At 34.1% G+C, this 24,965-nt stretch overlaps 1 protein-coding gene across 1 annotated transcript in view; it reads left to right on the top strand.

Moving 5' to 3' along the window:
• TLK1 (tousled like kinase 1) overlaps positions 1-16,176 on the top strand; it is a 162,955-nt gene extending 146,779 nt beyond the window's left edge. The window contains exons 13-21 of the mRNA XM_037848811.1: positions 1,580-1,677; positions 2,448-2,529; positions 6,192-6,283; positions 6,361-6,450; positions 6,766-6,935; positions 7,124-7,259; positions 10,121-10,232; positions 11,260-11,367; positions 14,397-16,176. Coding sequence (XP_037704739.1) covers positions 1,580-1,677; positions 2,448-2,529; positions 6,192-6,283; positions 6,361-6,450; positions 6,766-6,935; positions 7,124-7,259; positions 10,121-10,232; positions 11,260-11,367; positions 14,397-14,573 — 1,065 coding nt within the window. The 3' untranslated portion in view covers positions 14,574-16,176. The remainder of the gene's footprint in view (positions 1-1,579; positions 1,678-2,447; positions 2,530-6,191; positions 6,284-6,360; positions 6,451-6,765; positions 6,936-7,123; positions 7,260-10,120; positions 10,233-11,259; positions 11,368-14,396) is intronic.
• The last annotated feature ends 8,789 nt before the right edge of the window (positions 16,177-24,965 follow it).

Raw genomic sequence — 24,965 nt, 5'->3', positions numbered from 1 at the left:
GATATGGTCGGTTTCTTTTTTTTATTTTTATTTTTTTTCTTATGTTAAGCTGTGTTTTGAGCTTATTATTCCAAAGCTTCTCAATTTTTTTCCTGTCCTTATAATGAATCTCCAGTGATTGACCCTCTGGGATGTTATGTTTTTTCTTTTCTTATTAACATTAGAATTTGAGTAAAGCTACATTTAAAAGAGGAAATTTCAGTTTTTTTAATATATTTATTTTAGGAAAAAAAATTTCTCCCAAAAAATCTAGAAAGGATAATCTCCATTTTAATTTATTTTGAAATTTTCTATTTGTCCTCTAATGCCTAATCTATATTAAATTTCTGTAACAAATAGTGGTTAAATTTCATTTTAATAATGGTCAAATAGAATACAAACAACATTAATGATTTTTTTAATCTGTGAAGATTTTTCTTCATAAATACTTAGAATATTCCTTTCAGTTTAAGCCTTAGATACGGATGTAATAGACTTTGCCTATCTTTGAGTAAAATGAATATTTTATGTTTTTAAAGTAAATTTCAGAATTTTTTTTTTTTTTTTTTAGGTAAAATCTGTTTAAAAATATCAGATGATGAGTTACTGAAAGAAATGAGGGGAAGGATCTAATGAAATAGAGAAACATTTAAATCACTATAGAAAAATAATCTGTTTCTTGTGCTCTAGATTTATAATTGTAGTGGGCACATTTTGGGCCAATGTAATCTGTATTTGTTTATTTACTCAACAGATATTTATTCAAAACTATTATAAAATTGGACATTTCCAGAACTTTCCCCTGAAATTCGGCATACTCTTATCCATCCTTAAAGTAACTCTCAAATTTACATTGACAAATCAAAGAGTTGTGTGTGACATGTGTGATTGTGTTTGCTTGGTTTTTGGTGTTTGGTTAAAAAAACAAAACAAAAAAACTGAAAATTGTATGTTTTGAGACATAAAAAATGTATTATCAATTTTTTATTAAATGAATAAATAAATAAGTAAATGTCTTTGATATTTGCCTAGATCTGCTCTAAGTGAAGATTTACCATAGAATTCATAATGATTTTTGTTTTAATGTCTCTTTAGAATTACAATGGGATTTATCTAACATGCATGGTCAGATTTTGTTTGTGTGTGTTTGTGTGTTCCAAATATTCTGAAGTCTGTTATCAGTGATTCTGTTTTCTTCTTTTTAACTATATCTTCGTTTCATTTTTGTCTTTGTTTTGTAGCACTAAATTATTTCCTTTTACATTAAAATTTGGAGGAACCAGAAATAAAATTTTCAGCTCATTTTGTGTTGTATGTCAGTTTGACTACTTTCAAGTCCCTTTCAGTTTAGACATAAAAATAGATTTCTTGTAGTACAGAGTAAAACTCAGTATCTCGTTAGGTGTAGATTTATGTGGAGGATGGTATGTTGAAATGAGCTTTTGCCTTATCTCTTTCCATCTTTCAGGCATTGGAAAGAGCTGTTTGGTTGTAGTACAATATTCTTCCCATTACTGTAAAAATTGATCCATTGGTAAAAGTATCTTTTTTATGTCGCAGATAAATTGAGCTTGTTATAGTCCCCTCTCTGTATTTTCAGGAAGAGGCAGAAATCCAGGCAGAACTTGAACGTTTGGAAAGAGTCAGAAATCTTCACATTCGGGAACTCAAAAGAATAAACAATGAAGATAATTCACAGTAAGTCATTATTTGTGTTTCATAGTTTCTTGTAAATTCTGTCTACACACCTCCAGCCCCACAAAGAAATACTGCATTTTTGGCTTTCCACAGTTAAAAAAAAAAAAATTTTATCATACAAATTTTTATGTCTCATAATGTTAGCAGGGCCTACTTCATAGGGCTAGTTGGGAATTACATGAGTTAATACATATAAGTGCTTAATAAATAATAGATGTAATAAATGTTAACTAGTAAGAGGAGTAGTATTGTGAGTGGGTTTTTTTTTTTCTTTTAAAGAATTTTTGCTTTTTGAATTGGGAATTAAAATTTAATCTTAAAAAAGTCCAAAGACAGTAAAATTTAACCAGGATGGTAATTTATTATAAATATAATTATTTTTAATCATTTGTCAACACTGTAAAATCTTGATTAACCATAACTCGCAATATCCAAGTATATTTTTCCAAGGGAAATAATTCCTGCTGAGTAGATATGGAATTTCATAAAGCTCCCAGCAGTACAGTGGCTATTAGGTCTTTATGGAAATGTTATAATTAGTCATTTAACCTGAATAATCAGCTTTAAAAGTTAAGCTCTGTGCACTAAAACCTTAAGATGGGTGATAGAGAAGTGGTAGAGAAAGAAAAGAATCTGGTATGGAATTTGAAATTGGCAATAGAGTAACTGAGAAAGAAATAGCTAAAAGTGGAGTAAGAGAGTGGAACTGTAATGTAGAAGAAACCTTTGGGTTTGTTTTAACATGCCTCAGTGTTTTTCTCCCCAATTAGGTTCAAAGATCACCCAACGTTAAATGAAAGATATTTATTACTTCATCTGCTTGGTAGAGGTGGCTTTAGTGAAGTATATAAGGTAATGTAAATTTTATTCTGTTTTTCAGACTAATATAACAAAGATACAGGAGTACATGGTTAAGAAGACGTACTTGTCTCTTGTGTATTGATTCTACGTCCCAACTCTTATTCTTATTGTGATTGACTTATGTTGTCTTATCTCAAGAGTCTGAAGTCTGTCCTTGTACTCGAGTCCCTCTGATGTTTGGTACCCAGTCAGTATTAGCCAGGCTGATACCATTTGAATAAAGATAGACAGGTAGCCATTTTAAACAGTACATTTCTGGAAAGATTGTACCCTTTAATTCAAATACATGTCAGAAGTCTTACATGTCCTAAATCTACCTGAATTTCTACCTATTATAAGAACAGAGTTGCTCAGATGCATCTCTGGAAATGTAGGAAATGTTTACTGTTTTTTACCTTACTTTTTTTTCAGTTTGTTATATCTTTCTGCCCAACCTTTAAGTATTGGAACCCCTAAAGGCCTCTCTTCTCATTCTGTGTTCTCTCTCTAGAAGATTTTATTGACGGTGATTCAGTGAATTATTATCTATGTGATTTCACCTCCAGATATGTATGTCTAGTCCACACTTTCTTTCTGAACTGCATACCTGAATATCTGACTTAACCTATTCACCTCCCATGAATGCTTTATAGGTATTGGAAACTTGTGTCTGAAATAGAGGTCATCATCTTCCTCTACTCCAAAACCCCTTCTGACAAAGTGGGTAGCATTGCCATTCATCTGCCTCGTCTCTCAATTAAAATCATGGAAACCATCCATTGCTCCTTCCTTTCTCTTGACTCCCTTCTCTCAACATAAAACCAGTCCCTGGTGCTTGCCGTTATTAATGTCATTAAATTTTCCTAAATCCAACAGTGGCCCTCCTCCTCTATCTCTGCTGCACTCCCTTGAATCAGGGCCTCATTGTCATTCTCCTGTGTTGCTGCCAGTGCCTTCTAGTTGATCACTTTCTTTTGTGTATTGTGCTTCTCTGGTTAATTTTAATTTTGTATGCTGTAGTTAGAGTCACCTCTTATAAAAGGCAATTTGATCATTTCACTCCCGTGCTTAAAAGCCCCCGGGGCTTCCCATTTGCTCCTAGGATGAAGTCATATTGAAGATCCCACTCTCACGTCAATTTCTTTCAAAGTTTTGCATGATCCTCTTCATCTCAGATCAGATTTGGTCTGCCTTTTATCAGCTCCTTGTAACATTGGTACTTTATGACAAAAATGTATAGTTAGTGGTTAAGAGCTTGAGTTCTCAAGCCAGGTAAGACTGTGTTTGAATCCTGACTAGTCTTAATTGCTATTTATTAACCGTGTGAAATTGGGCAAAGTAGTTACTTATCCTCTGCCTCACTGTCTTCATCCTGGAATAAAAATACCTACCTCATAAGGTTGTTGTTAATGATTAAATGAACTAACGTGGAAATCTCCCTGTTCATTGAGACAAAGGACTATGCCTTTGTGGATTACTGAGGATGATCTTTATTTTGGTTCTGACTCTGGAAAAACTATAAGGTTTTGAGTTAGAAAATAGCAATTCTGATACAGTTTCACCCCATTTACTATTTTGCTATTGTTTTGTTTTATCAGCTTAAGCAAGTCATTAAATGTCATGGGCCCCATCTTCTCAGTCTTCTAAAACTTGTTTCCCTAATTCTAAAGGTAGTTCATCCTCAAGCACTTAATGGTTGAAGTAGGCTTACCCAGGCCATAAGATATAAAAGAAGATCAAAATATCTCACCTTGGACCTAAAAATAACTTGGATCTGGAAATCACCAAAAGTACAGTTGTCATTGGCTCTGTGTAGAAGTTGCCCAGCTTATAGCTTTCCTGACAGCCCTCTGCTACTGCCCCATAGTATTTAGACTGTTTTCAGTCCTATAGACAATAGAACTTTGAAGAAAAGCTGTGTATAGAAAATGCTGATTGAGATCCTTCTCTTCTGACCCAAATACTAACTACAGCTCTCTCCAACCCTCTAAAAGCCTTTTCATGGTTGACCAGTCAGTTGGGAAACAAAAAAAGAAAATTATAAATCAAGAAATATAGACTTATATCAATACCAAGGTGGAAGATTTTTAATTGGTTGCTAAGTAATTACCATATTAGCCTTATGGGAAGGTATATTCCCTCTCACCTAATTTTAGGAGAAAGATATATTAATTTATTACAATCAGAGAACACTCATAGGAACTTTTTTATTTCCTTCTGTTATCCTTTATTATGATTGCCTTTGCATTTTCTATACTTCTCTACTTTTTCTCTTACATTAGCTTCTATTATTGTTTTTATTCTTTTCTATTTCTTTAAGCTCAACCTTTATTAATAATAGTATAATTAGGTAATGTTTATTGGATATTTACTATGAACCATTTATTATTCTAAACACTTGTTTTACTCCCATTTAATCCTCTCAACAACCCAAATTTTTTTAAAAGACTGAGGCTCAGAGAGGGTATTAGCACAGTCACTCAGCTAATAAATTCTTCTGACTCTGAAGCAAATAATTCTTAACTATAACATCCTGTATTATGTCTGAGCTCATGCTTTCAAACTTCTGTGACAAAGCTTATTGTACTGTTTTACCCCTATTGCTTAAATTAAATTAATTTGGTTAAATTAATGGGGGGTTGGGGACTGGGGACCTTGTTTTACTATTAATAAATATGTAAGCCTTAGAGTGGTTTTTTAAAGGGGAATCATTGTATATAAATCACAGTGAAACCTCATGTTAAGTCTTTCGTTAACCACATTCATTGCTTTTAAACATCATTTTTAAATCATGTGATGCCACAAAAGAATTCTGACCACTAAGAATCAGGCTAGTGATTTGAACTAAGTATATAACCTTTTTTCGAGACAGCCAGGGAAAACTGAAGACAGAAGGGTATTAAGATAAGATTTAGAGATTATTATTAATGTAATTGGGTGTGATAATATTGTTAGTTTTTTTAAAGACACATCTCTTAGAGATAAATACTGAGTACTTAAGGGTGAATTATATATTGTCTGGGATTTGCTATGAAAATACTTCAGGGAAAAAAAGCAATGGGGAATAGGGAATAGATGAAACAGAAATGGCAAAATATTGATAATTTTTGTGGATAGTGGGCACATGAGATGTTTCATTGTATTCTGTCTTATTTTGTACTTGTCTAAACTGTTTCAAAATAAAAATTTAGAATTTTTTTTAACAGTTGGAAAGATGTTAGGAGCCTGTCAATTTTTAAAGAAGTGGAAAAGAAGTGGGGGGTTGCTAAGAAACGATAGAGGAAGAAGGTTTATCTTATCCAGCCCACAGAAAGCATTACAGTCATCAGTTTTCCTGGTGCTTATTGCTGCTGCCAGTATAGAAGGATCAGGTCCATAACAAAAACAAATAACAGCTTTATTGTTTTATCTTAATTCAATATATTGGATTTATAAAATTTGAATGTGAAAATTCATATTAAGATGGAGTGTTCTCTGACTTTTCACCATAGAATTTGCATCTCATTTCTGATATTAAATGTGTCATTAAACTACATGTAGTCTAAACAGAGATGATCACTAAAAATTATAGTGTGTTTTCTAATTCTGTATTATTGCAAAAATTATAACCAAAATAATCTCTTCAGCTATTCAGTTTGTCTTCAATCATAACTGTTCTTTGCCTTGTATCTTAGGCTTTTGACCTTTATGAACAAAGATATGCTGCTGTGAAGATCCATCAGCTTAATAAAAGCTGGAGAGATGAGAAGAAAGAAAACTACCACAAGTATATTAATATTTTATGGTTCTTATAAATTGAAATTTTTTATGGTCGTGGAGAATTAATATACTCTCTTCCCTTAGACATGCCTGCAGAGAGTATAGAATACACAAAGAACTGGATCACCCCAGAATAGTTAAACTCTATGATTATTTCTCCTTGGATACAGACACGTAAGTGAATATAAGGATTTAATTTTTAAGAAAGTTTCTAAGGTGTTATGATAATGAAATAAAGTATCTGAGATATTATTGAAAATGAATGTGTGATAAATATATACAGGAAACTCTTAAAATAAATCTCTACATACTATTTTACCCAAATGATATATATTATTTACCTTAGAATATGTGATTTTTTTCCTCATAATGTGTTAAAGATATGTTTGCTTTTGTTTTCCCTATCCTGTGACAATGATATAAATATTCTTTATTTCTCCATTGTAATTCTGAGTTTTTGGATAATTTTTTTTCTCTTCTGCATTGTAGGTTTTGTACAGTATTGGAATACTGTGAAGGCAATGATTTGGATTTCTATCTGAAGCAACATAAATTAATGTCAGAGAAAGAAGCTAGGTCTATTGTAATGCAGATAGTGAATGCACTAAGATATCTTAATGAGATCAAACCCCCTATTATACATTATGATCTTAAGCCAGGTAAATGATGAAATGTGTTTAATAATTTTTTTAAGTTATAGAAATAATTTACATATTCATAAAGTTATCTGAAAACATGCTTTATGGTTTCATTTTTAAAACTTCAATAGAATGCTAGTAGAATTAAAAGTGTTATAAATAATGTTTCATCTACATGTCATTAAAAGAATCTTATATTTTGTTCTTAGGGAACATCCTTCTGGTAGATGGAACAGCCTGTGGAGAAATCAAAATCACAGATTTTGGTCTGTCCAAGATTATGGATGATGATAGCTATGGTGTAGATGGAATGGATCTAACTTCTCAAGGGGCAGGCACATACTGGTAAATGTATTCTTAAATGTACTATTTTCAGGTCGTCTTTGAGATTACTACAGTGCGGCTATGAAGGGTATGAAGCCTCTGAGTAGGGGGAGACTTGCTGTCAGTCCTCTTTTCTTATGTTCTTAACTGTAAAGCTCCACAAATGGGAGGGAGAATAACATGTTATTAGCAAGTAACTTCAGAATCCATCAGTCAGAAACTCCTAACATGGAGAATTCATGGATTTTCTTTTATCATGTTAGGATAATGTTTATCATGAATATAAATACTTATAAAAATATAATAACTATTACAAACAATAACCATAAGCATCAAGCCCTCTCTTTAGAGATTTTATGGTTGGCAGCTTGTGTTAGAGATAGGGTGGGCAATCATAGGGGATGAATTTGACATGTTCTTCGTCTTTGGACTTGACTCAGAAATCCCTCTTAATGACTTTGTAAATATAGATATAAATATAAATAGAACCATAGATCATAGATAAAATCTAAATGAATTTCATCTCTTCAGAGTGCCTCAGTGTTGACAAAAGCCACCTCAGTGTGAATTTTCAAATTTACTGTCAGATTCGCCAAAGTGCAATACATAGACTTTAAAATTTCAAAACAAACTTTTTTCAGTTTTAGAATAACTTAGTAAAAAGAGTGATGTTTTGGTGGGAAGAGAGTTACTGCATTCAACTTCATTGAAGGCAATAGTGAGTGCCTACAAACATAAATGTGACTTTAGTGTTTCCCGATAACCCATGCACCGTGAAAGCCAGTTCCACAAGGTGTCACCAGTCTGTATGGATTTTACTTTTAATGAACAGGGTTTAGTCATATGCATTCTCTTCAAACCATTTTACAGTATCAAATTCTGCCTGTGGCATTTTCTAGGAATTATGAGTAAGATCTGTAATTGATTTTTTTGCATATTTAAATATCATTCAAAATTATTCAGAAATATCAAGCTAGTAGCCCTAAAAAAGTCAGTATTCTCAATCTGCTTTTTTCTTTTAACAACAGGGCTTCTTTTATCGCAACAAAATCTTAGTCAGAATTCTGTTAAATAAAACCAACAAAAACAAGACTTCTTGGTAGAACCCTTGGACCCTATGGAAAACAGTTTGAAAATCAAATAATAGATCATTCTCTTTCTGTAAGAGACTCCTGCTATGTTGTTTCCCTCTCACTCATGATTGACTAGTTTAGGGCAGGGCAAGGAGATTCCCCTTTACAAGTGATCATGAGCCAGGGAAGCTCATGTTTTAGGGCTGTGCAGGAAGGAGATACAGTCATGGCATTTCTAAGTAGGACGTGGAGTTTATTTCTCATAGAAACAGTGTTCAGAGGATTGTTAATTTTTGAAGTCATGTAAGTTTTTTAGCTATGTGATTGGTAAACTATTATCCTTTCGAACATTGATACTTAGAAACTTTTAGTGTGTGTATATGTGTGTGTATTGATTTTATAAGTCATCTTTCATCCCAAAAGCTTGAAATATTTGTCAGTATCACCTAGAAGAAAATCAGTTTTGTCTTTCCTTCTCTCTCGGGTTTCAAATGTATCATTCACTAAATCCTGGGAGTCATTTTTTTTTTTCCAAATGTCTTTGGTTTTTATTCCTACAACTGCTCTCCTTGCTTACACCCTTGTTGCCTGAAGAGACACTATATCACAGTGTTTAAAAGCCATTCTTGTTTCAGTCACACACATATACACCTACACACAACACATACTTATTGATAAATCTTGCTTTTCACTTGACTTTGAGAGTAGGAAAGGGTTAACATCATAAGTAACTTATTGTTCATCATTAGTGGTTCTTCTTCAAGGAACCACTTGAACCTACTGAAGCAGAATCATGCTGAAATCACAATTTAACATAATTGAGAAAAAAATAAATAATATAAGAGTAAGATACCATTTAGCTGTATTAGTCCTTTTCATGATTTTTAGTTTATCTTAATTTTTGAAGTGTGTGATGCTTGCATCCCTGATGAATCTTCTTACTTATTACCTGAGGTGATAAATTTACCTTTTATGTAAAATTATGAACTTATAAGTAAATAGCAAACCTTTTTGAATCCTCAGTGTATTTCAGGCACTACTATTGCTCGATATTGCATGAGTAAGAGCTCCTAGAGCTGCTTACAGTCTAATGTGATTGTAATTTGATACCATAATGAAGGAACCCTGAAGTCCTCTGGCAACATGGGGAACAGGCCATACTTTGTGTGGAGGGAGGCAAAGATGGTTTATGGAGGTCGGTTTGGTCTGAAGAAGAAAAGGTGCTTACAAGTGAGTTGGAGTGATTTGGAGAAGGCATTAGAGATTGTCATATTCAGAAGCACAGAGGGAAAAATGAAGTTTGGAGAACCAAGTGGAGCTGGCTTTGAGGGGGGCGGGGGATGAGCGAGGTTGGATTTTGGAAATGTAAGTTGTTGCCAAGTTAGGATAGGTCTTGTGTTACTAACAGTAGAAATTAGGTCTTATCTTATTGGCAGTAAATGCTGTTAAGGCTGTTTAAACAAAAGAACCATCTGATCAGATAAGCATTTTAGGAAGAGAATGGCCTACAGTTTGAGCAATGATGAAAGGGAGTGGGAGAGGATTTCTTCTATTCTTGTTAGACTCAGATTAGAACATTGTAATTTCTAATGATAATTTTTTGTTTTATATAGATGATTATCGTGCATACTTAATCACAAGGTTGTGTTTTTGTTCCAGAGTCAAGTGATACTAGAATATAAATGCTTCAAAAGTTCAGTTGATGGTTTCATTGATAAAATGAGTGCTCTAAGATTTTGAGTTTAGAAGGTTTTAAGTTACTGGTTGTTACTAAGCATTCTTTTATTTTTATCTCCCCCAAAACTGTAGGTATTTACCTCCTGAGTGTTTTGTAGTTGGAAAAGAGCCACCAAAAATTTCCAATAAGGTTGATGTGTGGTCAGTTGGAGTCATCTTCTTTCAATGTCTTTATGGTAGAAAGGTAAATTAATTTAAATTCTGTCAGTTTCACCTGTATAGAGATAAATGAATTGAATTTTCCCCTCTTAAATGTTTCATTGAATTGATGTTAATTTAGACCCTTTCAAGGGAAGCCAGGCTTCTGCTTTGTCTTAAGTTGCATGGATCAGAATTATTTTAAATGTCACACCTGTTTATTTAGCCTGCCTCTTTTTTTTTTTTTTTAAGAAAAAGAAGTAACTATCGTTAACAGTGCTGACCTTTTCTACTGCTAGGAATACTGGAGTCAAAACACTTTTCATTATCCTCCACTTCCTCACTTCCTCTCCACTTATGTCCTCCCTGACCCTGACGGGTGCACACACACATACACAGCTTAGCCCAGACATAGATTCTCTCTCTCTTCCTCAGGGAAATAAGATCTAACTTAGTCTTAATTCTTCTCAAACCCCTTTTTATATTGAAGACAGAACTATAAACTACAAAATTTATAGTTTTCCTTACTTATCATCTAGTCCACATCCCAGCCTATCCCTTCATTTGGTAAATATGGCAAGAGAAGTTAAAGGACTTGTCCAGGAATTCATAACAAGTTAGGAGCAAACCCAGATCTTCTAACTCCTAATCCTGAGCTATTTCATTTAAGTTGGTGTATCATTCACAAAGTATATTTTTTTAGAATCTTCACAGCTGTTTCTACTACTACTTCATCTCTTCTCTAATTAAACTTCATTTTTTAAACATTCAGAATAAAGTTTTTAATTTGCTTTTATTTAATCTTAGTTATATTGCAACTTTTTCTACAGCATTATTTTCATACTGCTCCTCACAGTTTTTCAGTCATGTTAAGGATTAAAAGATGGGCATTCTCAGCCTCCTATAATTATAACCTTGTTTCTGTGATAATATGCCCCAAGTTCCAAATAACTGGTTGCAAAATTTTAGAATACAAATCATTTGTGCCCTGAGAATTCACTGATGTTATCTCTGTTTAAATATTTTGAGGGATTAATTTCTCAACATTTTAATTCGTTTTGGTTTTCTTTAAGCCATTTGGTCACAATCAATCTCAACAAGATATCCTTCAAGAAAATACAATATTAAAAGCCACAGAAGTCCAGTTCCCTGTAAAACCGGTTGTAAGCAGTGAAGCCAAGGTACTAAATTTATGTAAATAAATATTTTGAGGTAAATTCTGTTTAATAAATTGTGCTTAAAACAAGGGTAAGTACTTGTTAGTAGGTAAAATAGAAGGGATTGGTTCTGCCAGAATATCAGCTCTGGAAAAAGGATATGCTTGTCCCTTCAGTTGCAATAGTTTTCATCTTTTAAGGACCAAAAATATGATTCCTGATTCCTTGTGCATATACCACCTCGTTTGAAAACCAGGGCAAATCACAAGATCATCTGGGTCTATCATTTCCTTTATGTTTTGTTTAGCAGCTTATATTAATTCTTCACCTGGGATGTTTAAGTATATAAGAAATAATAAAAGTATTAATAATAACTACCATTTATTTAGTGCTTACTTTGTGCCAAGAGTTGTGTTGCTGCTTTATATAAAATGGGGATGCTTTAGTTATCCCCATTTTATAAAGTAGGAAACCAGCCAGGCCACAGCAAAAGTAATTACCTAGTCTAGAATCATACCAGCTAATAGGCCATGGAGCTTTGCTATTTAGATATCCACTTGTCAGACTCTAGAATCCATGTCCTTGATCTCTATACTACCTTGCACTCACTTGTGTGTGTGTGTGTGTGTTTGTATTTTTTAATAAAGTTTGTAATCCAGTGGACACAAAAAAAACTGCACTGAGAAAAAACAGTTTCATAAATTAGTAAGTGTAAGGAAGTTGGGGGAGAGGTCCAGGTAACAGCAGGAGGGGCTTAGCAAGTCTTTTTGTACAGATGCAGTGTGGCACTTCCACACTGCAGGGGCAGGGCCCATTACGCTAACTCTTGAGAGTTAGTGTCTTATCCCTTTGTCATCTCCTTGAATCTAGCAGTCTATGAGTCTGCAAAAAAAAAAAGCCTTCTTACAGTTTCTAATGCATTTATATCTATGTAATAAAATAATATGAAGTGGCTATTTCTAATAAATAGCAGTATTTTATGGTGCTTTTTTCTTCCCACCTTCTTCCTGTTGGTCTTTCACTTAATATTTGTATTTTTATTCCTGCTTTGTCATAACTTTCATCATAAAGATCATTTCTCTATGACCCCATTGTTGGTATCTTCCCTTTTCTAAGCCTTGTGAAATTCCTAAGAAGAACATACAAAGTTTCTTTCTTTCTTATTTTTTTTATTCTGATATGGATGGTCAGGCCACAAGAATAATTCATAAACAGGGATTATAACATTTCCTGTTTCTTAGAGTGTAGGTAAGTACTGCTAGTTGTTGCCCTTGTTTGAGGTCATAGTAGTCTTCAGAAGTCAAAATGTAATGGTTTTTGTATAGGTAATCTCTGTGTGGGTTTGTTTTGGAAGTGTTCAGCATTGCATTTTTTTAAAATTCATTTTTATTGAGATTTATTCACATACCATGCAGTCATTTGTCTCTTACATCTTAAATGGGTTTTTGCAACTTTCTTGAATGACTTTTAGAAGATTTTGACAATTAAAAAGGTAAATATGCCTCCTTTAAAAAGATCTTAACAGTACTAGAATCTAAATATGTTTTCTACAGCCTCAATGAGAACAGAAGTTAAGAGTAAACTTAGTCAAAAAAATTATTTATTATTGACAGAAATAATAAATAAATAATAAATAACCCAGGAGTGAGTGGGTTATGCCAAAGAGGAGTCCCATCGAGTCATTTCTGGTTCTAGCCTTAGGCTCTCTGTGGATAACACAAACACCGTTTTGGTGTCTGAAATCTTGGACAGGGGTTTCACATGTATTTTTTACTTCTTGTCCCTTACACGTACAGAGCCCACCTCTGCGAAGTACTTCTCCTAGACTTGGTGTGGGCATTTTAAGAACATTTATTCATTGCAGGCTTCTTAGCCTTAACCTTACTATTATTGGTATACCGCCTTTCGTACCCTCATACTCTATTTTCAGCATATCAGTCACTCTTGATTTCTTTCTCTGTCAGTCTTTTCAGAGTGCTCTCTGAAATATTTTTGTTAAAGATATAAAAAAAGTAAAACCTAAGTGATTAGATGGGCTTGATAAATAGAAGTAAGCTAACCATGGTATAATGATGAGAATAGCTAGATTTGGTTTTAAAGAAAAATTTACTTCTAAAGAGGTACAAAATAGTTATTTTCAATGTGATTTAACTTCCATTTAAAGGTATAAATGTTGTAGCTTTTTTTCCCCCTGCAAATGCTTTAATTCATGAATTTTATAATGTTGACTGAAAGAAGCCAGGCAAAGGAGAGCATAGTCCATGTTTACATTTATGTAAAATTCAAAACAAGTAAAACTTAACTGTGCTGTTAGAAGTCAGGAAAAAAGTTATCCAGTTTGGGATGGGGAACAGTACTTGAAAGGGGGCATGAGGAAACTTAGGAGGTTCTGATATTTGTCTTGATTTGGGTGCTAGTTGCATAGATGTGTTCACTTTGTGTGCTGTACACTTAGGATTTATGCATTTTTCTATAAATATGTTATACTTTGATAAGGCTGTTTTACAAGAAGGTTGTTCTCAAAGAAAGAATATATAAATCAGCTTTGAGAAGAAAGAAAAGATAATGATTGTATTCGATTATTTAGTTTTTCCAAAGTGTAATGATGCACAGGGCTAGCCTAGGAAACAAAAGCTGTACTAGTAGTGTCACTTCAGTGTTCCTTCATCTAGAGAAAATCTTTATTCTCAGTTGGAAAAAATATTGAAGCTAAAAATGGTACCCTAGCCTTTGGCCAAACTAAACTGATGGTAAATTTGGATGAGGGTGTTTTAGCAGAAGTAAAATACTAGAAAAAGGAAAGTCTCCAGAATTTTCTAAGCAGAAATGCAACTTTTCAACAGGAAGTTCAAATGGTAGCAATAATGATGACTATGAAGTGACCCACAAAGGACTGTGAGGGAGAATTCAATTGCTACAGAACTTTTTTATTTTTTTAAGATTTGAATTTCCAATAAAATGAGATTTATCACCTTAAATGTGTCCATCCTTCTATAGGATTCAATTTGTTGATATTTAGAAGTGCTAACCTTTTCTTTCCTTTATTTTTTAAGGCCTTTATAAGACGCTGTTTGGCATACCGAAAAGAAGATAGATTTGATGTGCACCAACTAGCAAACGATCCATACCTTCTCCCTCACATGAGAAGATCGAATTCTTCAGGAAATTTACACATGGCTGGGCTGACAGCATCCCCTACACCCCCTTCTTCAAGCATAATTTCTTACTGACTTTCCTCCAAGATTGGCATGGTATCATTGAATTGTTTTCATATGCACATTGAGTTTGAGAGCATTTGAGTGTTTTTTGTTTTTCTTTTTTTTACCCAGGACATGGTTCAGGACTGTTTGTAAACTGAATTTTTTAGTGTCATTTGTATGAGAGTGGATCATGGACAATGAATAAATGTACACTTCTGACTATAACCTCAAACAGTGTAGGATGAGCACATAAACAGGAGTACCATGTTGTGATAGAAGAAAAAATGGTTTTTTGTTTAGGGAAACACTGTAAATAACGTTTCTAATACTTAAATACATTTTGTTGTTACTGGAGAGTTCTAATATGAAGGGTAGTTTTTCATTATTTAAAAATACATGGAAAAAATATGAGATATTTCTAACACATAAGAACTACAGTGCCTGGATACATACTTCAGCATTCAGCAGTTAATCTGCTGAAACCAAAGTAAGAACTGAATGACAGTGACAGTTGTGTTTTATATAATAGAATGTGCAAGTTAGAATCTTTGGACAGTTAGACTTTGTCATTTGCCTGTTCTGGCTTTTACTTAGTTATACCTCAAAAATCACATGTCTGTTTCTCTCCCCTACTGAGTATATCAAAGTAGGAGCTGTAATTCCTAGAGACCAGACACTTTTGACAAAATGAGCTGCTTGTTTTGAAATCAGTTGAATTCACTAAATTATAGTATTTGCAGTGTTTTCAAAATGTTTGAATTCTTTACAGCTATTTTTCTTTTGTTACCAGGCCTTGTTCATAAAAACGATTGACAGTATGTAACCAAATGCAGACAGTTCTATGCAGGATAATGATAAAATTCCCTTCTAGCACTATTGTAAATTGTTGTACAGACGTCATATTTCAATTACTAAGTTTCAGCAGCTTATTCTTGTACAAATGTTTAAAAATATGGCTTTTCTAATTGGATATTGTATTTTTTTTAAGTCTTGGAGGCGCTTTAATTGCTGCTAAATGATGTTGCTTCTTTGCTAAAAAATCTAATGACTTCCTTAAAGGTGCGAGTTGACTGTACATCAAAGAGATATTAAAAGCAGGTATTCATAACTATCAAGGCATGTAAAAATGATCTATGCTGGAGATAAAAGAGTTCTTTAAACCAGTTTCTTGGGTTCTAGGGCTGTGGAGCACGTAGATACTAGATTTATAAATTGTTTGTGGTTATTCTATATTTCTAGAAGGTTCTTTTCAGCAAGGTGGAAGGATGGTCCCATAAACAAGTTTCTTGTAGTTTGTACAGATTTGTTAAAATGTGAAACATTTTCTAACTGCCTTCTTTAGTAGAAACCATTATTTTTCAGGATGCTGTATTTCACTCTGTAGGTTATTTCTTTATTGTCACATTCATAAATGCTGATACTTATATGTAAGTTTTCTGTGTTGCAGAAAAAGAAGGCTATACTTACCACAGATTCTCATCAATATTGTACAGTTAACTTCGGCTCTTATTTCTGATGTTGCAAGCCATTTTGTTTTTCTCATTGTACATAGACATGTTGTCTCTTTAAGATGCTGCTGAAATTGTAGAGAATGTAGCCAAAAGGTAATAAAGAATGACAGTTAAAATTTAAAGACTATGAAAATTACATATAAAGGGAGCTTTCAAGATTTAGGTTATTGACTAACTTAGCTCCTTTCACTTAAGAATCATCTGAATAAATTCTTTGAGAATACTTCAAGACAAGTATAAAGTATTTCAAGCTGTTAAAGTAAACCTAATAACCATTATCAAGGCTAATTCTGGGTAAGTAGCACTTGGCACTATCAGGAGTGGCTTATATCTGTTCCTCTGTAGATTAGGACAGAAATCCCATGAAAAATATTGACATGATAATGAAATCTTAGCATTGACTGAGTGCTTCAGGTGCTGCCCACAGATTTAAAAGCTTTTTGTTTGAGTTTTCATCTTTCTGAATCATAAAGTACTATCTGCACATAGTAACTGTTATTTAAAGCCCTGAATTAAAAGAAAATGCCCAGTTTTTTTTAAATTTTGTTGAAGTGAGTATTTAAGTGGACAGTAAAAAAGTAGTATAGATCTAGATCACTGGTTCACAATAGTATTTCTAAATTAACGTGAGTAACCGTGTCAAAATGAAGAAAAGGGGGAATACAAGCCATAAAATGAAACTGCTTTCTTAACGTGGGTTTAGGTAATGATGAAGAATCAAAAATGTTTAGGATATGAATCAACTTAGTAGAACAAAACTCCTCCTAGTAAGGCTTTCCCAAGCAAATGTTACAGATTAGAGAGAACATGCAAATGCCTAGCAGGGACAAGATGGCTCATTGAACCAAGTTGAATAATTTACTGTTACCTTCACAATGGAAATTGGTATCTATCACTAAATAATTTCAAAATCACTGTCGATCTTTGGCTCTAATAATCTCTTTTGGGGTTTTGATTGTTTTATAGTCTACTTATGTCTGTCCTCACCATTAAAGCATGTCTTATATCCCTAAAATGATTGTTAGGGTCTTCTCTGAGTCAGCACTGATGCAGAGTAAAATGTACAGTTTTGCATATAATTTCACAATATTTCTTTGATTAAAATTAGCCTTAGTGTATGCATGTTGAAAGGAAATAAGTGTAGAGAGCATCCTAGAAATTTGTAAGTTGGGGGGAAATATTTGGATGTTTTTCAAAAATAAAATCTTAAGTCTATTTTTTCCTTACCCACTGCTATCCCCTACTCCTAAAAATAACACTTTCAATTTAAATGGTATATAAAATGTGAACATACACTTTTTTCTACAAATACCTCATTACATGAAGCCAAATGGTGGAGAGTTTCAATGACATTTAAAGAGTATGTTGTGTGTTCTTGCTGTTCATCATCAACTTATTAAATGTAACACTGTTGATCACCATTAGATGTTAATTATTAGCTATATTTTCATGATTATTCTGAATGTACAGTCCATTTAGATTGTTGATTTGCTCTTACAGTTTACCTGCCAATGGAATTTTCAAGGTATCAGGCTATCCCTTTCTCACAAAAACAAGCAGCAATGTAATTAAATTGTAATCTCAGTCTAAATTTTGGCATGTTATCTGACAATTTTCCTTCTAAGTGTACCAAATTGTAATTTTCTGAAGACTTAACGATCTAATTCAAAAAGTGCTTTTGGCAGCTGTTTTAAAAATTGAATTATTAGAATTCCAGGTCCTGGATTTCAGTAGTGTTGAAACAGTTCTAGGATTTAAATAACTTGCCTGTTATTTGGAATTAGCTTTATTTCCTAAAACGAGCACATTTCCATTTGTCTTCCCCTACTTCTCATTCCCTTCCCCTTTTCTTTTTTTTCAGAATTTTTTTTTTCCTGGAAATGGTTTGATTTTCAATGAAAAAGATTTGAGTAATTGAGTGTAAACCTACTTCAAAAATTATTTGTTCTGAGCCTGAGAAGAATTTAATAGAAGAGTAGTTGCTAGTTAGAGCCAAAATAACATGGCTTTCACTTGGAAATCCTCACTCCTTTAAAATACTGGGGATATATAACCTCCATGCATAAGACTGTTTTAAGAAGGGCAATAAAAATATAGTGGTTAAGAGCTCAGATTTTGGAACCAGATTCTTTGGGCTTAAATGTTGACTGCCATTTACTACCTGTGTTTCAGGTTCCTCATCTGAAAATGAGAGCAGTTGTAGAGCCTACCATACAGAGTGGTTGAGACGTAAGTGGGCCACATGTGTACTGCACTTAGAACTGTGCCTTGGTGCAGACTAAATACCATGTATATATAAACTGCTCTTCTTTTTTAAGACTCAAAAAATTATTGCTTTTGCCCTGTTTAAAAGATGCAGTGTTTTATTTCTGAAGATAACTTGAATTCCTTTATGAAATAGTATTACATTGCTTGATGCAAGTTTTAATTAAGGGAATGATTAGATTACCTTAAAGTGGAAGGTAGCAGTTTTTTTTTTTAATGACTTTCTGTAAACTAATTGCCAAAAGTATCATGCCCTGACCATTTATGCTGCTTCATCAGAGGCCATTTAAGGTAGGATGGATGGTATTATCACTGTTTTACAGAGGAAGCAGATTTAGAGAGGGGGGAAATCTTTACGTATGTAGTAAGTATTGATATCAGAACTAAAACAAAGCTTTTGGATTCTTAGAGCAGGGTTCTTTGGTTAAATTCTTGCCTATTATCAATTTGGTTCAGTGTGTTAAAATTTTCATAATTGTTTATAGCTAAATGGCTCAAATGGGTTATCTTCATATTGAAAGCAAATCTAAAGAAATACTCAGGTGTTTGGTCACAAGGCCAGCTGAGCCCCAGATTCATTCCAGGTGAGATGGAGAGGGTCACAAATCTGTCCCTGTTCTCCTCTTGTTAACTGCTTTTAAATTTCAGTCAAAGATCAGATCCATCAATTGGCAGCCCTTTCTGCCCAACTTAAGAGATGGGTTTGCCCTCCTCCTCCTCCTCCTCATGAGCACAGGAAGTGCATTCTGTCCCTCACCCTGTAGTGGGAGACTTAGTTGGTCTCTTAATAAGAAAATTGTAAAACTGGTTTGAATACGCCAATGAATTCCTCAAAAAAAAAAAAAAAAGGCCCTGGAAATTTGGAGGAACTTCACTAATTATCCATATATGGACTTACAGTTTTATCTCATAAACTTTCCGGGATTGATGAAATTACCCATGTGTGGCTTTCCAGCACAAAGATCACAAGTGAGTAGCCCTGACTTCATGAAGTGGTTCTTCATTTGATTTAAAAATTCTGTATGCAAATTAGTTTTAAATTTCCTTTAAATATGTGATCCATTTTCATTTGAAGGACCCTAGACTGTTCCCAAAACTACATACCTCAGGCTAAATATCATTGACATGTCCAGGGAGAAACTAAAGGTCAGAGTTCTAAAATGTGAAAGACATCAAACTGACTGAAGCTACCTTATCCAAAGAATGAGCAAGGCTAAATTGTTCATTAAATATTAGTCATATTTAAGTTAAAATTACCTTATGTCATGCAACCTAGAGCATCCCTTTTTGTCTACTAATAACCAAATTCATAATTTCTTTCAAAAGAGGTGTTCAGAAGAAGTGGGAAAAGCATGAGTTTTGAAGTTAGACCTGGCTTTGCTTTCCAGCTTTATTAATTGTGTAGCCTTAGAGAAGTCAACCTCTCTGAGGCTTGTGCTACTGTAAACTGTTTCTATTAATAGCACCTGTCTCACAGGCACCTAGCACCAAGAATGGGATTCAGAAGGTTTCTCACTGATAGAGCATGGGCTGGGCAATATTGAGTGTACTGCAGAAGAGGGGTTCAAGACACCCTTTTTGCAGGGTCATTGTGGGGATTCCTGAGGAAGGGATGGAGGCAGTGGGAAGGGGGAGCTTAGAATACTACAGGCAGCAACTATTTATCAACCAAGTTTGGAAGTTTTTCTGTATTTTAACCCCTATCTGTGCTTAGTGTGAGCTCTTCTGTTACTGTGACATATGGTAGGGTCCATAAATGTCTCTCTTCCCTATTCCAGTTCACACAGCTATTTTCAAAGTTTCCACATCCACTCAGAAGACATGACTATTGTGGGTTGCAGATTTAACTGGTAACTTTCCAGAGCTCCATTCTTTTTTGTTCACTTTAGGGATGCTGTTTGGATCCCAAGATTGTTTATATTCAAGCCATAATGAATATTAAATAACTATGATGGTCTCTGAACAAATGTAACAAAAGTTGTATTAATATTCCATCTTGACAGTTTTAACTTCAGGAATATTTTTAAAATTTTATTGTGAGCTTCCTTTCTGGAGGCATACAATAAATATATGCATAGTTAATTAGTAAAAAGGATCATGAGAAAGCTTGGAAGAATGACCAAAACATTATGAGGTCACACATTATTATTTTAGGTGCAGAACTGGTTATATAGTAACCAAGTTGATATGAGAAACTAGACATTTAAACAACATACTTAGTGTTTTTTTTTCTTTTAGTATTCACACATATCCTTACGTTTGCCCAAAAATATATGTGCTTCCTAGAGTGAAATAATCTTTAAGTAAATTGAACTATGCTGAAGTGTAATTTATTTTCTTTTATATTTGGCTAATTTTTTAAAATCACAAAATAAGGAAAATAGTAATCTTGAATAGTAAATTAATTTTTAGACAATAATAAAAGTTCTAGTGGCCTGTATGGAAAATGTTTATCTGCTAATGATCCTGAAAATTGCTTAAGCCAAGTTTTGCATCCCACAGGAAAATTCACTGTATAAATTTAACTCCTCCCACATATCTGGAAAAACCATATTCACAGACAAAATCTGAAAAAGAAAGAATAGCTCTAGGAAAATTCTGGGTTCTACATTGGTTTAAAAGAATACTCTTCCTGCATTAATTTAGTGACCTGGATTGCAAGATAAAAGTGGCAACAAAGTGACTTGTTTTGAATTTGTAAGACAAACATTTCAGAAAGCTCTGTTCCCTCTGTTTCACTAACCACCCAGCTTGGCACTAGGAATATTTCCTTCACTGGGAAATACTGGAGGATAAAACCATTATGGAAACATTGATAGTTGTATCAATTTGATGTCACCACAAAATTAAAATTTTAAACTTGGTCCTGAGTTCTACAAGAACATAATCCTAGATTAAAGTTGCTATTGTGTCTATTTTATCTTTCTCTGATACAAAAACTATACCATACCATATCAAAAAAGTTATTTTAATAAATTTTTGTGAATACTATTTAATAATTGACCAGAAGCCAAAAATGGTAACATCCAAGTTCTTAAAAATTCTTCATGTACTTTTCCCATGTACCTAGCCCAAATTGCATTGAGGAAGTGTTGGTGCAGGTTTTTTTGTTTCTGTTTTATCCCACTTCAAAGTATAATTTTTGTTTTTTTTTTTTTTCTTTGTAAGTATGATATGTTGGTGTAATAGGATAGGATAGGCTATGGTAAACTAATCACCCAAAATAAAATTTTCTTTCTCAATCATGCAAAATTCAAAGCAGGCTGTGTAACTAACTATCCCAGGCAACTCTCCCAAACAGCTCTCCTGTGGTGATTTATGCATCCAGGCTGCTTGCATCTTAGGGTTCTATAACATCGACATGTACCTGAGGAGGGGACACCCTGGTTCTTATGTGGCTCAGGCCACAAGTGACATTTGTCATTACTTACTAGAATTCAGACATATGACTCCAGATCAACTGCAAAGGAGACACTCTGCTACCCTCAGGAATTTTTTTCTTTATTGGAGAAGTGGGTTTACAGAGCAATCATGCATAAAATACAGGATTCCCATATACCACCCACACCACCACCTTGCATTGGTGTGGAACATTTGTTAAAATTGATAGCATATTTCTATAATTGTACTATTAATTAAAGCCCATGGTTAACTTAGGGTTCCCTATGTAGTGTAGTTCCATGGATTTTTTTTTTAATTTTTATTGTTACTGTATTTACAATCTTAGCATTTCTCCTTTTAATCATACTTATATATTTCAGTGCTATTAATTGTGTTCACAGTGTTGTGCTACCAGCACCACCATCCATTACCAAAACATTTGCGTCATTCCAAAGAAAAGCCCTGTACATTTTACTCCTTAATTTCCCATTCCCTATCCCCACTGTGTCACTTGGTAACCTATAGTCAAGTTTTTTACTCTATGAGTTTGCTTATTCTAACTATATACAATAATAAGTGAGTTCATGCAATATTTGTCCTTTTGTGTCTGGCTTATTTCACTCAACATGATGTCTTCAAAGTTCATCCATGTTGTAGCATGCATAAGGACTTCTTCCTTTTAACAACTGAATAATACTCTGTTGCATGTATATACCACTTTTTACTTATCCATTCTTCAGTTGATGGACACTTGGGTTGCTTCCATCTTTTGCCAATTGTGAATAATGCTGCTATGAACAATGGTGTGCAAATATGTGTTTGAGTTCCTGCTTTTGATTCTTTTGGATACATACTTAGTAGTGGGATTGCCTGGTCATATGGTAGTTTATAGCTTTCTGGGGAATTGCCAACAGCAGCTGCATCATTTTCATTGCCACCAGCAATGAATGAGTGTTCCTATTTGTCCACATCCTCTCCAACACTTGTTATTTTCTGGGTTTTTTTATTTTTTTATTTTTTTAATAGCAGCCATTCTAATGGATGTGAAATTGTGTCTCATTGTGGTTTTGATTTGCATTTCCCTGATGGTGAATGATGCTGAGCATCTTTTCATGTGCTTTCTGCCCATTTGTATATCTTCTTGGAGAGATGTCTATTTGAGTCTTTTGCCTTTTTTTTTAAACTGGATTGTTTGTCTTTTTGTTAAGTTAAAGGATTTCTTTATATATTTTGGATGTTAAACCTTTATTAGATATGTGGTGTCCAAATATTTTCTCCCGTTGTGTAGGCTGTTGTTTCACTTACAAGATAAAGTTCTTTGGGGCACAAAAGTTTTTAATTTTGATGAGGTCCCATTTATCTCTTTTTTTCTTTTGTTGCTAGTGCTTTGGGTATGAAGTCTAAGGAATCATTGCCTAATACAAAGTCCTGAAGATGCTTCCTGACATTTTCTTCTAAGCATTAGATAGTTCTAGATCTTATATTTAGCTCTTTGATCCATTTTGAGTTGATTTTTGCCTATGTTATGAGGTAGGGGATCCTTCTTTTTTTTGCAAATGGACATCCAGTTTTCCCAGCACCATTTGTTGAAGAGACTCTTCTTTCCCTATTGAGTGGTCTTTGCCACCTTGTCAAAAATCTTTTGGCCGTACGAGTGAGGGTTGATTTCTGAGCTCTCAATTAGATTCCGTTGGTAAATATGTCTGTCCTTGTGTCAGTATCATGCTGTTTTTGTTTTGTTTGTTGTTGTTCTTGATGTTGTTGGGAGATAGAAGGTGTACATTTATTTCCATGAATTACGAGCGCATTTCTGTTCATATTAGCAGGCAATCTTTATATAACCCATTCTCCATTGCTGTCAAAATGAACAAGAAAAAAACGACAGCTGAGAAATGAAAAGCTAAAAACAGAATTATTTTTCCCAAGTGATCTGCTGGATAGCATTTTCCATGGAACACGGCTCAGAGGAAACAATAGATTTTTCGTTTCAGTCATAGGCATGTGGTATTGGAGAGTCATCTCTGCACAGAAAGCTGAAACAGTCATGTGAGGGTACAGTCATTACTGAACAAGGCAGATTTCTCATTACAGAACAGTGGGGAAAGTCGAGAAGGAGCACCACACAGGGACAGAACACTGAGTCAACTCCACTGTTTACGGTGTCAGGGACAAATACTTTAAAAGGTCAGTAAGAGGTGGGTATAGCTTCAAATGTGACTTAGTGCTAGCTTGTTCTGATGGTCTTTACTCAGTATCAGAAACGTGAGAGTACTTGATGACAGAATAGTGCTTCATGTCACAAGCTCATGAAGGCTTTATTACAAATTGTTACATTGTAAGTTGGAAAATGAACTTGAGATGCTGACATACTGTCGAAGGAAAAAGAATTGTACAGGTTCTCATTTAAAGACACAATGTTCCTCTTTGCTAACTCCTCAGGCAATGATTGTAGTTACTGAAATTCACACTATGTGAAGCGGCTCATGTGAATATATGTGGCAGGTGCATGGAGATCCACTCCGTGACATTTGGATCAACCTATTACCCTATTCTCCAGTTACTTTCCACATCACAATGTTGTGACCTGTATACCTCTTTCACCAAATGCTGAGTGAAGCTGTCACTTTGAGTCTCTACATACGTCTTGCAAGCATTCAGCACTGCATATAACATTTTGGCAAGTTATATGTCTATAAATGGTAGAAGGAATCACAGTACATCTACCGAGTGAAATTGGTAAAGCAATATACTTCCTACTTTTTATTTAGAAAAATGACTGGATTTTCTAAAAGCTGGGCAAATAGCACATACCTTAAATATGTTAGTGACTAATAAAAAAGACAGCTAACAAGTGCCCCCAGAGGATTACCAAGACAGGCATTTGCACGAGCTCCTGCTCTGATAAGACAATTATAGTCAAAAGTCTAAGTGCAGACAAGGGGCTGTCACTTATACTGCCCTAAATAGTAGCCTTCCCTATCACAAAGTGAGACACCAGTGATGAGGGGGAGGCTAGAAAAGCCCCATCTCTGGTGAGCCTGCCTGGGTCAGTAGGGCGGAATGGAGGAGAGCACTCAGGAGAGAAGGAGTCTGCCTCTTTCAAACCAGAAAGCAGTTAGGGTCTAAACCAATGGTAAGCAGCAGATGCTTTGAAATTACATACTGCCACAAGCCACCAAGGCTGACACACAAGGGACCAGAGACAATTCTCTGGTTTGAAGGAATTCTTTTAAAGCATAAAAGCCACAACTACAGAAACCACCCC

The sequence above is a fragment of the Choloepus didactylus genome, chromosome 9 (assembly GCF_015220235.1).
Source record: "Choloepus didactylus isolate mChoDid1 chromosome 9, mChoDid1.pri, whole genome shotgun sequence".
NCBI lineage: Eukaryota > Metazoa > Chordata > Mammalia > Pilosa > Megalonychidae > Choloepus > Choloepus didactylus.
This window is presented reverse-complemented; position numbering and strand designations above follow the sequence as displayed.